The sequence below is a fragment of the Falco rusticolus genome, unplaced genomic scaffold (genome assembly GCF_015220075.1).
Source record: "Falco rusticolus isolate bFalRus1 unplaced genomic scaffold, bFalRus1.pri scaffold_63_arrow_ctg1, whole genome shotgun sequence".
Classification (NCBI taxonomy): Eukaryota; Metazoa; Chordata; class Aves; order Falconiformes; family Falconidae; genus Falco; species Falco rusticolus.
The window spans coordinates 32,572-46,461 of record NW_023618238.1 but is presented as its reverse complement, the minus strand read 5'-3'; the positions used below and the strand labels follow the sequence as shown (position 1 = coordinate 46,461).

The following is a 13,890-nucleotide window of genomic DNA, read 5'->3' as shown; positions in this document are numbered from 1 at the left end:
AGCAGCTGTTTCCCTGGCAACCACTCCTGAGGAAGAGGGGCACTGTGCACCTCTAACTCTCATAGGAAAAGAGGTGGCAAAGGCACAGGATTCTCCTCTCCTCAGTGAGCAGCCCACAGCAGCCCAGGCAGAGAGCCAGGTGGCTGCTCCACACAGCCCCGCAGCCTGCGCCGCACCTCTGCAGGACACAGACCAGTGGGACGTGAGTGAGATCCTACACAAGGCTGTGACTGGGATTCAGGGACCCAACAGGCAGCTGGTAGAACAGCGGGACCCAGCACAAACCATGCATGTGGTGATGGCAGCAACAACACCTGCAGCACCTCAGGACAGTGAGTCTTCCTTGTCTGGAGAGCATCAGGGAGAACCCAACTCAGCCACCCTGGTGGCCAGAGGAATGCAAGGATGGAGATTACATGGCTTCTGCCATGTCTGGAGACCATCAAGGAGAGGCCAGCACAGACATATTCTCCCCAGCAGTGCATGAGGAAGATCTGGCTTCACTGCTGCCTCAGATCTCTCTGGATGATGCTGCCACACCCCACCTTGACCCAGCAGTAGAAGATGAAACAGATGCCACAGGGTCTCCCTTGTCCTGGGACTCTTGGCACCAGGTGAGCCAGGGGCGCGTGACCAGCACTGAGCACCACGAGTTACTGCCGGCAGGTGCAGTGTCCAGGCCATGTGCAGCAGGGAGATGGCTGGTGCTGTCTGTGTCAGCCTGCTGACATCCCCTCCATCCCCTGCCTGTGCTCTTGCTCTCCCCATGCAAGTGGCCTCCCAGCACAGAGGTGACGCACAGCCCTCCTCTGGCTGCAGAGACCATAAACCTAACCAACCCGACACACGGCACTGCGTAGTCTACCACTAAAGCATGTCCCTAAGCACCTGTGTTTCCCCCGGTACCCAATAACGGATGCTTAGATCTCCTTTTGCTCTTAATGTTTTCATAGGAGGAACCAGGGCACTCAGCACTGGAGAAGGACAAGAGGGAAGACGACAGTGACAAAGAGCTGTGCCAAGGGGAAGACATCGCCATCCACAGCATTATGGCCAACCCCTCATTCCTGGATCTGTTCCAGGACCCCCGTGGTGGTTTCCAGGAGGGGCAGCCAGCCCCTGAGCAGAGGGATAACACGTGGCCCTGCTCCAAGCCCAGGGATGAGCCCGAGGATGAGCCAGGTACATCCCCGAGTGTAGCGCTGGCCCGGCAAGGGAAGGCTTAGCCCAGCCGTCCCGGCAATGTGCACCCAGGCCAAAGCAGAAGGACTGCGTGCATGGGGGCTGGCCGTTCCCTGGCCACCACTCCCTGGGGAAAGCTCTCGGTGGCGGGGAGCAGGCAGGATCTTGCCCGGTACCTGCCCAGCCCCCTGCCCACACTTGTCTTCCTTCCACAGGCATGGCTGCCCTCCCGCATGCCCCAGCTCGACGGCGACGGCCCTCCCTCCTCCGCAGGGCGCTCAGGGCTCTGCGCAAGGCTTTCTGCTCTACTTGCATCACAGCACAGCAAGAGCAGCAGGGCCGTTCTGGCAGAGGGGTCCCCAGAGATGGCAGCTGGCCCTGATCCTGTGCGGTACCCAGAGCGTGTGGCACAGGGAGGCACGCGAGGCATGGGTGCATGGACGGCGCCCAGCACGTTCAGCTGCCATGAGGACATTGTACTGCCAGACTCTGCTCCACCCTGGACACATTCTGAGAGCAATAAAAGCTGAGCACATTCCCCCAGTGGTTGTCTGTGCCTGGTCCATCCTGGGAGAAAGATGCATTCAGGCAAGGCCCATGCCGGCAGGTAGAGCTGGAGAGCCCCTGTGCTCCTTCTTCTCCATGCCAAGCAGAGCCCACGCCTTGGGCCTCTGCCCGTGCCTCTGGCGCTCCAGCTGCTGACCGGCTAGGGCCTCCGCTGCCCTTGCTCTGTGGGGCCTGTTATTTGAGTCAACCTCTGTCCTCAGGGTGTCCTGGCACTTGCTCAGGAGAGCCCTGGGCTGGTGCTGGCAGCAAGCCGGCACTCTGGCTGGAACTTGCCTCTAGCTGACTTCCAGCTGCCTCTCTGCCGTTCAAACCGAGGACTTTGACCATTTCAGTTCCATCGTAAACTTGGTCTGGTTTAACTAATTCTTGCTCTGCACCACCCCGCAGCACCTTGGTCTCACGAGGAACCTGCCCATGGCAGGGGGGCGTAGGAGCACCTACATAAGCCACTTGTTTTTAAAGCCCTCCGTTTTTAAGACCTGGTCCTGAGAGTAGCTGTTTTGGTGAGAAAAGCCAGACCTTAGGTGGTTTAGCTGTTGGCCAGATGTTTGGGGGCTCCATCTGAGCTGGATCTTGACATTTTGACATATTAGCAGGGCAGCAGGACCGTGCTACGAACGAAATGAGGTGCACTAAAAATCTCTCAGAATAAACTGAAATAGATTTTTACAGATGTTTGAAACAAAAGTAGGGAAGATTGGATAAAGACGGGGAGGAAGACTGATGAGAAGGATACTTGAACCTTGCTTCCTGAAGAAGCAAACCTCATAAGTAAACTGTTACGTGTATGTGCATTTATGTCTTTGTCTCAGGCGTCTTTCCACTTGTGCATTTCCCTCACCTTTGGTCTTTCTTAGAAGAGAATCAGTTCTGGAGGAGAGTGCTTCCAACTTCTTTCTGTAACACTGGGACCCAGGAAGTGCCTCGGTGGCACCCCTAGCTGTGACGAGAGAAGGATTTTCCTTCCGTGGAGCCTTTCCTTCACTGTGGCTGTTTAGAACAGGAGGAGGCATGGGAGACCTTCCAGGGTGCCTGCTAGCTGAAATGATTCTAGCGTTCTGTGGGCAATATAGCCACACCTTTCTCTGTCCTCCTTTATGGAGAACATCTGGCATGAACCTTGGGTGGTAATGGGTGTATTTTTGATTCTCTTTTGAAATGTAATTTTTCACAGTTTAAACTTCAAAATGCTCTAGTGATTACACGCGTGCATGCAGTTGGGCATCTCTTACCTTCCCTGAGAGAAGCCTAGAAAAACCTCAAGCATGTGGTGTAGCTGAGAGTTGCAACGGGTAAGAAACTAGGCAAGGAAGCTCTTTCTGACATCAAGGACCAAGCGGGTTGACAGTTTCCCCCCATCTCGCTTGCCACTGGAGTTTCAAACCGTGGCACCGCATGCCTTGCGGCACCATTTTCTGTGTTGGCTGCCTGAGGCAATGGAACAGCTGAATTCAGAGGGATCCTGTGCGCAGGGCTATGAGGCCTCCTGCCGGGCCTCGCCCCCCTCTCACAGTGCAGCCAGGAGCTGCTCTCAGGTGAGCGTCCCCTGTGCCTGACGGTCGGCATGAGGAACAGAGTTGGCTGCTTTGGGAAGAGCCCTGTCAGAGCGGCCATGACCCAGAGAAGGTGACTTTTCGACGGAGGGGACCTGCAGGCTGTGCTGGGCCGTGGCGGGAGGCCCACCCGATGCCACCCAAGCTGGGGCTCCCAGCAGCTGAGCCCTGGTGGCACTGGCTGTCCTGTCCTCCTCTCCCTCTGAGGGTGACCTCCAACAGCAGCAGCTGCAGAGATGCTTGGCAGAACCTGAGCGCCTTTCCCACCGCGATGGTAAAGAGCCAGCCCTGCTGGGGCCGGGGGGGCTGTTGGGGACAGACTGTGGGGCCGGGGGAGAGATTTCAGGGACGGACCGGGGGGTGGGGGGAAGGACTCTCTAAGTCTCTAGCTGGGCTGTGGGGGCAGGGTGTGTGTGCGGGATTTAGTGACGGACCGAGGGGTCGGGGGAGGCCTGTAGGTAGTGAGAGGGGGGTTCCAGGGAGGGTTTTAGGGGCTGCCGGGGGCAGGGGAACGATTTTAGGGACAGAGTGGAGGGGGGGGCTGTGGGAAGGAGTGTAGGGCATGACCGGCAGGGGCTGGGGAGAAAGTGTGGGGTCGGGGGAAAGGAGTCTAGGAATGGCCGTGAGGGTCTGGGGGGAAGGGCTTTAGGGACAGGACGGGAGTGAGGGGAAGGATGTTAGGGCCAGGCTGGGGGCAAGTGGAATCACTGCAGGGCCCGACGGAGGGGGGTGGTTGGGGTGTTGAGGAAGGTTCTCAGGGTGGGATGGGGGTACAGGGGGAAGGTTGTGGGGGCAAAGGACGGGGGTGGGGGAAGGTTTGTATAGATGGACTGCTGGGGTTGGGGGCACAGGGGAAATTGTTTTGGGACAGTCTGAGAGGCATGGGGGAGGATTTTAGAAATGAACTGGGGTGTGGGGTGGGGGGTGGTTTGAGGGAAGAACTTGGGAATGGGATGGGGGCAATGGGGAGGCTTTTAGGTGTGACTGGGGTGCTCAATGGAAGGATTTTAGGGACAGCCATGGTATGTAGGGGAAGGTTTTGATGACACTGTATAGATAGCACTGTATACCTTTCTGTCCAAGGAATCTGTTCAGGGAAGGTTGCTGGCTCAGCAACGGGACAAGATGTCTAAACTCCCCAGTTTCCAAGCGCTAATGTCGTGTTTGGCTCTATGTGAAAGGAATCTAGGCACAAAGTTTAGGCTAAGCTACCTCTCTAAAGTTGTTGCAAATGATGAACAAAGGGATGTCTAACCCGGGAGTCAGCCTTGGGAAGGGCGCAAAACAAAGAGCAGATGGGGAAAAGAACATTATTCTCTTGAGTGATACATAAATAGCCTCCGAGTGGGGAAGTTCTGTCCGCAAGAGGAGACAAGTCGGTAGAGTGTGTGTATGTGTGATGCACTATGAGCATGTAAGTACTCTGCTGTATGTAATGTGTACCCTCAAGTAACTTGGTGAGCGTGCTCAGAGGAAACACTCACTCGTGCTCCCAGCCAGCGCTGTCATAAAGAATGCCTGCCTTCTGAAACTTCACATCAAGTCTGAGAGGGTTTTTCACCGTGACAGCCTTTACGGTATCATTTTCTGGTGACCCAGGTGAGACTCTGCTAGTGGGCGTCGGTGGAGCTGTGGATCGCAGCAATTCCAGCCGGCACTGAGGGACTCTTGGGGAAGACCTCTGATTCCCGGACCAATGACTCCAAAGCAACGTTCCCCTGGTAAGATGTCAGGCATTCCTTGTGGTCTGGGATACCTGCCCCTAAGCAGAGGCAAAAGCCCCGCTGGGTTGGGTTATTGAGGGCTCTCCTGGAAACAATGTGTCTGGTAAAATTTCTGCCTGACGTACTCAAGTATATTAATGGGGGGTGTGTGTGTGTGTGTGTGTGTCTAGTAGAGTGCACTCTGAACATCTGAAAATACTTCTACACATGTGTATGATAAAATGTTCAGGATGCTAAAAGGAAATGGGCCCTGGTCAGTGTACACGACTGTGGTATTTTACAGCAGTCCACTGGGGTGTGTTTTGGAACACTGGGAAGAATTAAGGGGTAGTTCTGAGGGAAACGTAACTAAAAGCACCCTAGTGCAATACTGTACTCAGGGGTGGTCTCTGTATAAACTGGGTGATGGGGAAAACTGTCAGTTTGCATTATTGTATGATGTTACAGCTGATGTTGTTTTGAAGGCAAGAAAGGAAAAAGGACAGAAAGATATGCTGATCTTTCTTCCACCGTAAAGACCCATTCTGAATGGCAAAACCAGTGTGGTATAAATTTACCTCCCTGAGATCCTTTTCTCTTGGCTTTGGAAAAGGATAAGAAGAGGTCGTTGAAAAGGGTCTGCTCTGCTTGTAGTATCAGACAGAGGCGTTTAAAATTGTAATGACTACAAGAAAGAAGTAGGTTTAGAGACGATGGTTTAGAGTTAATGATTGGAGCCCAGCAGAGATGGGGAGAGAGTTCTGACGCTGATATCAGTGATGTGAGCAGGGTAAGAGAAAGTGGTGGCAGGCGAGCTGACGAGGCTGGTGGCAGGGAAAGTGGCTGTGAAGAAGGAGAGTGATTTAGTGGGGCAGAAAGTTTTAGCCCAGCTGCAGGGTGGGAGTGGGCCAAACCAGGGGAAGTGATACAGGCTCCCCTGTGCCAGGCTGTGGGAAATGAAGGACCCATTGCGGTGAGGGTCCCATTTTCAGTAACAGAGTTGAAGAATTGCAAAGCAACCACAGGAAATTACCAAGACGACCCTGAGAAGGTGGCTGGTGTTTTTGAAATAATGATGGTTAAAACACAGGATCCAGAGTGTAAGGATATAGAGGCAATACTGCAGGTTTTGTTTGACAGTAGTAAGAAGGAGATTGTTTGTCAAGCCACTAGAATACATGTGGAAGCTGAGGCTGAAACAGGAACTGTGGAGCATCATTTCCCCTCTGTTAGTCCGAACTGGGACCCAGGCAACTTTTGACTCGGTATCAGAAAGGGATTATACTTGGCATTCAAAATGCTGTGGCTAAGGCAATAACCATGTCTGAACGGTACGAGGCTAGGCACGATAGCCAAGAGCCCCCCACAGATCTGCAGAACAGAATGAAGGAGGTAGCCCGCAACTCTACAAGTATTGACCCTGAATCTGATGAGGCATGAGATCAATTGGCCCCTCTATTGGTGGGCCAATCCTGGGATGGTATTAGAAGAAAATTACAAAAGTTACAAAGAAGTGATTGCTTGAGATAGGGGAAAGCTGTTGGATGTTGCTTGGATTGCATATCGACAGAGAGAGTCAAAAGGAAAGAGTAAATTGTCGCTTGTTGGTGGTATCAGAGTAGAGTAGTAGGGTGAGGGGAAGGGCCTGAGGATGGGGCAGAGCCATTAGCTGGCTCCTGTCCCAGCACGAGCAAGAGGCAAGCCCACCTCCTTGCCTTCCTGGACAGCCCTTCCTGCAGAGCCCACGTCCCCCCACCACAGCCCTCCGGCTGTGCCAGCCACCCACTGCACCGCTGTGGTGCCAGTGCATTCACAGCCCTGTAAACACACAGACTTGTGGCCCTGCTGATGGTTCCCCACGCTGCATGCACGAGCATGCAGACACATGAGGGAGGCACCAGCTCTGCTGCTTTCCTGGGAAGAGGGTGAGAGCTTCCCCTGTCGTGCTGCCTGTGTGTTGGGAAGTGCCAGAATGTTCATGCTGGGGAGCGTGTGTGCACTTTATTCCCTCCTGCCCCTACCAGCAGATGTGAGATCACACATGGGGTGTGTATAATGCCTGTAGAGCAATCCATCACCGGGCACAGACCAGTCAGTCCATCTGGGAACCACCCCAGGACTCCAGGTTTTGTATTTATAGGTGGATCTTGGCAGGTGAGAAGCCTCCCGGCCCCTTGGCTAACAGCCACTGCTAAAGCCACTGCTCCCGGCACCTTCCCCTCTGCTGCGGTACCAGCATCTGGTGCTAGGGAGGAAGAAAGAGAAGTGTGTGACCGTATGGACAGGGAGAAGGCAGAGAACTCCTGCAGGCTTAGCTCAGGCCACCTGGGATGGGGTGTGCTTGCAATGAAGCCGCAAGGTGCCTGTGAAGTAGGAGAGGCGCCTTGTGCCCAAGGCCATGAGAGGGGCCCAGGCGCAACTGCCCAGCCTGGGGCTGAGTCCCCTGGGGCCGAGACCTGGAGTGTCCCCTGCTGGTGTCCCCGCTTGGGGATAGGTGTCTTGGGTCAATACTCTGCCTGGGAAGGACATGCTCCCTGGTTTGGAATGGGGAGAGCCTGCCATCAGAGGGACCCTCTGCCTTCTGCCAGGCCTTTTACATCCCACATGGAAAGCCGGTTCTGGGTGTCCAGGCAGGCCCTTGGGTGTCAGGGAGGTCCACTGCAAGGCCAGCCTCCTGAACCTGCTTCTGTCTCACGAGGGCCGTCAGGGAAATCCCCCATTTCCCCCAGGGCTGGCCTCAGTGGAGGGGTCTCTTTGGAGACTGTTACCAGGGGAGCTGCTTCTGCTGCTCTTGAAGCCGCCTCCTGTTCTCAGCGACGTACTTGAATATTTCCTTGCGCTCAAGGTATGGCTCCAGCCTTCTGAGGACCTGGACCGCTCGTGGGGAAAGGCGGCTGCAACAACAGGGAAACATTGTCTCCTCAGCCTCTGCTGCAGACCCCACCTGCCTCTCCCCTCGTCCAGCCCCTGTGCCCACCAAGACACATGGGTACCCACCCTTGCAGCCGGTCATGAGCTTTGGGCCGTGAACTGTGGGGTAACCCAGGCCATGCCCGTGTTAGGAGACACCAGAGGGTGTCCTATGCAACCCCAGGATGCAGGAACGTGGGATGTGGACATGTCTGTGGGCTCACAGCTATGTGGCTGCCCCAGGCTGTGGCGAGAGCCAGCACACACTTACTCGGGCTGGAGTCTCTGCAGCGGGGTTGCTGCTGTCTTCTGTTCTGCTGGGAGACGGGTTGGAGCCTTTCTCCACCTCTCCTTGACTGCCTCTCTCCTGGGCTGGGCTGGAGGGTGGGGAGTCCATGTGCCTCCAGTGCCGAGTGCCTGCCAAGGAGGAGACACTCTCAGCAAAGCAGATGGCAACCACCGGTGAAGTTTTCCAGAGGACATCTTGAAAGGAGCCTGCAGCAGGACCTGGCAGCCGAGAGACCCAGCACCACGTGCCCATCATCACGGCTGCTTTTGCCGCTTGCATCCTGCTGCCAGTCTCTCCCTTACGAGCATGAGCAGGCAAACCCCTGCCCTGCAGCTGGGTGTCTGTCCTGCTCCCCTCCTCTGGAGACCTGCCGCCCTGGGTGCCCCGAAGGAGAGGGTCGCTGCTGCTCTCAGCGGTGTCAATCGCTGCCCGTACCTGGGGCAGCTGTCGGTCCTTCCCCGCAGACCAGGCTTCCCACGCCGCCCACTCTGCCTTTGCTTGCTCAAGATGCACTTGCCACTTGGGCCTCACTTGCTCCCACTCTGCAGACAGTTGCCAGACCTCCTGGAGGGGATGGCAAGGCAGCAGAAGGCACGATGACTCTCAGCTCCTGGAACGGGTGTCCTTTGAGTCTGACCCGTGTTGCCGCCCCTTGCCTCAGCTGGTCGGTTGGCAAGGCTTTGCCCCTAACAGAACGGGGGCTGTGGGGTCATTCTAGGCTCCTGGCAAACACAGCTGCGACCAAAGCCCTCCCCTGTGAACAGCCGAGAAAGGACTTGGGCATCTCCCATAGCCCCTGGGCCAGGAGAAAGAGTTTTGTGACAACCCATGGGGCAACGGCATGTGGGGAGGGTGTGCAACACCTTCCTTTTCATGAAGAAGATCTGAAGGAGGTGACAGACAGCTGACAAGGAGTGCATTTCAAGGAGTCCTATCAGGCTGGCTCTCTGCACAAAGAGGCTTTTGCCGAGTCCCCAGCAGCGCGGTAGCTACAGCAAGGCACGTACCTGCAGCGCTCTCTGGCAGTCGTCTGAGGATGGGAGTGTAGAGGTGGGCTTGGCTGGAGAAGCGGGCTCCTGCCTGCCTGCCTTGCCTGCCTCCTTCATCCTGGGGGAGCTGCCTGGACACGGGGGGAGCACACTGCAAAGAGGCACCAGGAGCAGTCAGAATGAGCACGGGGCAGCTTGGTCTCCCGCTTTTGGCTGGTACCAAAGCTCCCCAGGCTGGCAGAAGCAGCACGTGAGGTGGGGCCATCTCTGCTGGCAGCGGGGAGCCTTTCCTGAGCCCCCTCAGATGGACGGGGGATGACTGCACCTCAGCTCTTTCGTAAGGGAACCACAGGGACGTGGGGTGCACTCAGCATCCACCACCTTCCCCAGGGAGGGGCCCACAACAGGGGAAACAAGCACATAAGAGCCATGCGGCACATGTCAGGGACCTTGCTGCGTCCCTGCAGCCGGAGTGTCCGGAGGGGATGTCTCTCCTCCACGGGTGCAGGATCCCTTTCATCCCTTCCCACCAGGGTCTCACCTCTCAGAAGTCTTCTTGCCCAAGTCTTTCTGTCTTGTGCCTGGCCCCTGACTTGGCAGTGCAGGAAGGGAAAGCTTCGTCCGTCTCTGCAGCAGCTTGCCAGGATGCGCCTCTGCACCTGGCAAAGGAAGAAACTCTGCAGAGCAGCCCCCTGGGGAGTGCCTTTTGACGGAGCTGTGGTCACCCAGCGCGGGGCAGGGCCTCAGCTGGGCAGCAGAGACCTGTTCCCATACCTTGTCTGAGCCTGGACTTTGCTGCAGCCTTCTTGGCCCAGGCGGACAAAGCCTTGGCCACTGCTCTGCTGACCACCGTAAAGCGAAACCTGGGCAGTAAATGATGACACAGGCTTGAAGAAGGGTGACCCCTACCCTCTGCAGCTTCCCAGCACTAATCCTCACGACTCTCGTGTGAGGCATGGCACCCCTTTTCCTCATGGCCATGCAGCCACGCATGGGTTTAATTAGCAATTTCCCCCCAACACAGACGATGTAGCTTAAAGCCCTCCATGTGTGCAGCTGGCTCTCTCTGATGGGAGTGGCGGGCAGGCTGGGCATGAGAAACGCAATGACGCTGCTCGGCCACTCCAGGAGAACACACGTGTAACCCCAACTCATCGTAAGTTAACCAGAAACCAGCCCCTTCAGGTCAGGCCCCCTCCCAGACTCAACGTGCAACGCCGAGCCCCGGAAGGCGCACTCCTGAGGAGCTGGGAATCTGCCCGCTCGGTCAGTCGAGGGCTGCAGAGGAAACGCACTCACCTGGGGAAGGCGTGGGCAGGAGCAGCCTGCATCCCCCGAGTGCTGGTCTCTCCACCGGAGGCAGCTGCACTGGGCATCCACAGCCTCTGTAAAGTGACACAGAGCTGCTAGAAGGTTTCCAAGGCACTTTGCTCTTGGCTCCCAAAGGAAGCAAACCTGCCTCCTGCTCCAAAAGGAAGCCACTTCTCCTAACCCCTCCTCCAAATCTTCCTCCGTGAACATGAGCCCTTGCTCTGCTCTGGAGAAGCTGCACAGCAAACACTGAGACTGCGCAGTAACGCTGCCAGCCTTTCTGTAGGGCAAGAACTCAGAAGCTCAGAATAAAACTTCTTTCCCAATGGAGAAGTCAGCGCAGGTGAGCACGTGGAAAGGTGTCGGACTGGCCTGCCACGTGCAGGCTGCCCAACAGCCATCGGGTTGCTCACCCTTCAAGAGGCTTCCCAAAGTCACTGCATCACCCTCAAAGCCTGAGCAACTCGCAGTGCTGAGCAGCGCAATCCAGCTGGCCTTGCTCTCCAGCCCTGTGACGCAGTCGCGATAGAATCGCATGCACAGGACGTTGTCGGTGAAGGACAGAACGCCAATGTCCTTGAAGGCGAAGGCAAGGTGCTGCCTGTTCCTCAGCTGGAAAGAGTACAAGAGTATGGTCTCTTGCACACAGCTCTGCACCACATGCTGTGGGAAGGAAGTGGTTCGCGATAGCCATCTGTAGTTCAGCGGCTCGATCTTGACATCGTCTGCAAGGAGGAGGAACATCGTCACTGGCAGAGCGGGCTGGATTTCCATGTAAAATTCGAAACAGAATGCCAGAGAAAAGGTCGTTTATGGAAACAGTTCTTGGGGAGTGGTTAGTTTTAGAAGAGCTCAAGCTGTCCGCCTAACTTTGGAGGGAATTCTCTCCAGAGAAATACTGAAATCCTCATTTCTCTGCACCCTTTCTGAAGTGCAGAGAGCATGCATCCCACTCCCAAACAGGGCAGGGGGAAGAGAAGGGTGGCTGTTGCCTTCTCACCAGGTATAACCTCTGTGGGGAACGCTAGCTCCCGCAGAGATATCTCAGCAATGTCCAGCTTGAAGATGGGTCTTCGAACCACGTACACCTCTTCTTCACCTTGGAATCGCTCTTGCACCGTAGCAAAGGTCCCGAGTCCTGTGACCAGGACCCCCTGCCCAGGAAAACAACACAAATGCTGACCACAGGGATGAGCGAAACTCTATCACGTGCCAAATGCTTTCTCAGACTAGATCTGAATATGGTTTCTCTCCTGGTTGACCAAGTAGCAGTGGTGAACACACAGGCTTGTCTCAGCGTGCTGCCTTGATGCTTAGGGAGGGATTGCTCCCAGGGCCCACGCTTTCCAGGGCAAAAAGGGGACCAGGATCCCAACAGACCTTGCCCAGCTTCAGCTGTCCCAGGATGTATGCAGACACAGCATCCCAGATAGCCACAACCTCTGGAAAGCAAAGGAAAGAAGTGTCATGCTCCGAGACAGCCAGCTCACAGCCTCTCGGCAAGCTCCTCACCCAGGGGGTGACAGTGCAGGTGGCCACCACCTGGCCAGGCAAACACAGCAATGGCTGCAGAGCTGGGCTGTGCCCCGGTTTCAGACTGCCAGCCTTACTCTGCTCCTGGGGAAGGGCTGGGGCAGAAATGGGGATGTGGGAAGGGATTCAGGACCAGGGCTGTGGCCATGTAACGCCCAGAAAAGCATGGTTACCCCAGAGCCTCGGACATGATCTGCCAGCCTGGTGGCACAAGAGGATCCCATGGAAAGGAGCAGAGATTCTCCTAAAGGAGACTAGTTCAAGGTAAAGGGCTGTTTTACAGCACAGGCATTTCCAGCCACCTCGTCAGAGCCCTGTGGGAGCTCTAGGACACCCCAGCCCCCAGGACGCAGACCCCTTTTCATCCCAGAGCCAGAACCCCAAGAGGTACCAGCTCCCAGAGAAACCTGACTCTGGATGGCCCCCTCGCCAGGGACCACACTGTGCCCACAGGATCTTCGGGGCTGAGGACAGCCACAGCACCATGACCCAGCAGTCGTGGTTGCCCCATCTTCCCCCAAGCCCAGCGGGACCCTCTGGCAGCCCCCAGCCCTGTCCAGCCACCCCATCAGCCCAGCAGTCGCAACATTTGACAGTGGATAGCCCCAGCGCAACCTCTCAGGAAGAAACTCCGGAATCCCCTACCCATGGTGGAGAGAAGCAGGAGCGTTCGGAATAAGCTGCTGAGCTCCACGCTGAGTGCCACTGTGCAGCAGACCTCCATCGTGCTTGCTGCTTGTCCTCAGCTCAGGGAAGGGGATGCTCTTTGTGGCTCCTCATCCAAAACTGTGCCCCAACGTGCCGCTGCTCCTCTGCCTGCAGGCAAGGCTCCTGCCTGTCAGCAAGGGTCCCCTGGCGCAAGCCCGCTACCTCCTGACCCCGTCCCTGGCTGTGGAGCAGCTCTGAAGGGGAGCGGTGGGCACCCCCTCAGCAGTGCCCAAGGCCTCGCCGGGATGTACCAGCAGCACCATGGCACTGGGGAGACAACCCTGTGATGTGGAACATTCCCCTGTGACATCAGTCCGCATCATCTGAAGGTGCATTATGACACCTGCAGGGCGGGGCCACAGCTGGTGAGAGAGGAGATGGATTTCCCCTCTTGTCCCAAGAAAGAGTTACCTGCCTTCTCCCCAGTCTGTTTCCAAAACCCCCCTCTACACCAACATGTCTCTGCTACTGGGAGCCTGTTCGGGCAGGTGGGCTGTGGGGTGGGCTGTGGCTGGGCACTTACAAGAGATGTGATTGAAGGCCTGTGGGATGCAGCAGCCCCTCCAGTGTGTACTTGCATGGCAGGAGTAACGATGGGCTTCACCGCACTGCTTTGGGCTGGGACGAAGTCCGTTTTCTCTGCAGCACCCCATATGGTGCCATGTGTTGGATCTGTGACCAAACCAGTCCCAGTAACAGCTGTCGGTGAGCAGTGCTTGCACAGCATCGAGGCTGCCTCTGCTACTCCTGCTGACCCACCAGCATGTAGGCTGGGGAGGGGAGAGAGGCTGGGAGGGAACAGAGCCAGGACAGCCGACCCCAGCTGGCCGTGTTCAGCAATAAAAGTTGGTGAAAGAAGGAGCAAGGTGGGGAGGATGGTGTATGGCATTTGTCTTTCCAAGTTCCTGCTGTGGGTGATGAAGCCCTGAAGATCACGAGTAGCAAAAGGTTCAGTTGCCCTAAGTTTTGGCATCTGCTGTCATTCAATCAGCCAAAGGACATGCCCAGAGACCTCCAAGAAGATGCCTCCAGTCATTTCCCGGTCTCTCAGAGTGGCTCCATGAGAGCTTGCAGTTACCTGCACGTATCTTGGGCCACCTCTATCACCTCACAGGTCTCGAGGTGCTTGTGTCTGAGCAGCTCGC

The 13,890-nt window shown here is 56.4% G+C and overlaps 1 protein-coding gene across 2 annotated transcripts; it reads right to left on the bottom strand.

The window, feature by feature from the left end:
- Window positions 1-7,096: 7,096 nt before the first annotated feature.
- Window positions 7,097-11,323, bottom strand: LOC119142157 (coiled-coil domain-containing protein 81-like). 2 transcript variants are annotated; one of them, XM_037374870.1, is made up of 9 exons: window positions 10,973-11,323; window positions 10,493-10,578; window positions 9,968-10,056; window positions 9,735-9,852; window positions 9,212-9,344; window positions 8,640-8,768; window positions 8,187-8,332; window positions 7,774-7,899; window positions 7,097-7,250 (listed from the first exon to the last, which is right to left on the bottom strand). In XM_037374870.1, exons 1-9 carry the CDS (start codon window positions 11,276-11,278, stop codon window positions 7,184-7,186), a joined length of 1,200 nt encoding a protein of 399 aa, XP_037230767.1. In that variant the 5' UTR covers window positions 11,279-11,323; the 3' UTR covers window positions 7,097-7,183. The 2 variants fall into 2 exon arrangements, with proteins under 2 accessions (XP_037230767.1, XP_037230768.1); XM_037374871.1 differs by lacking the exon at window positions 8,640-8,768.
- Window positions 11,324-13,890: the final 2,567 nt, after the last annotated feature.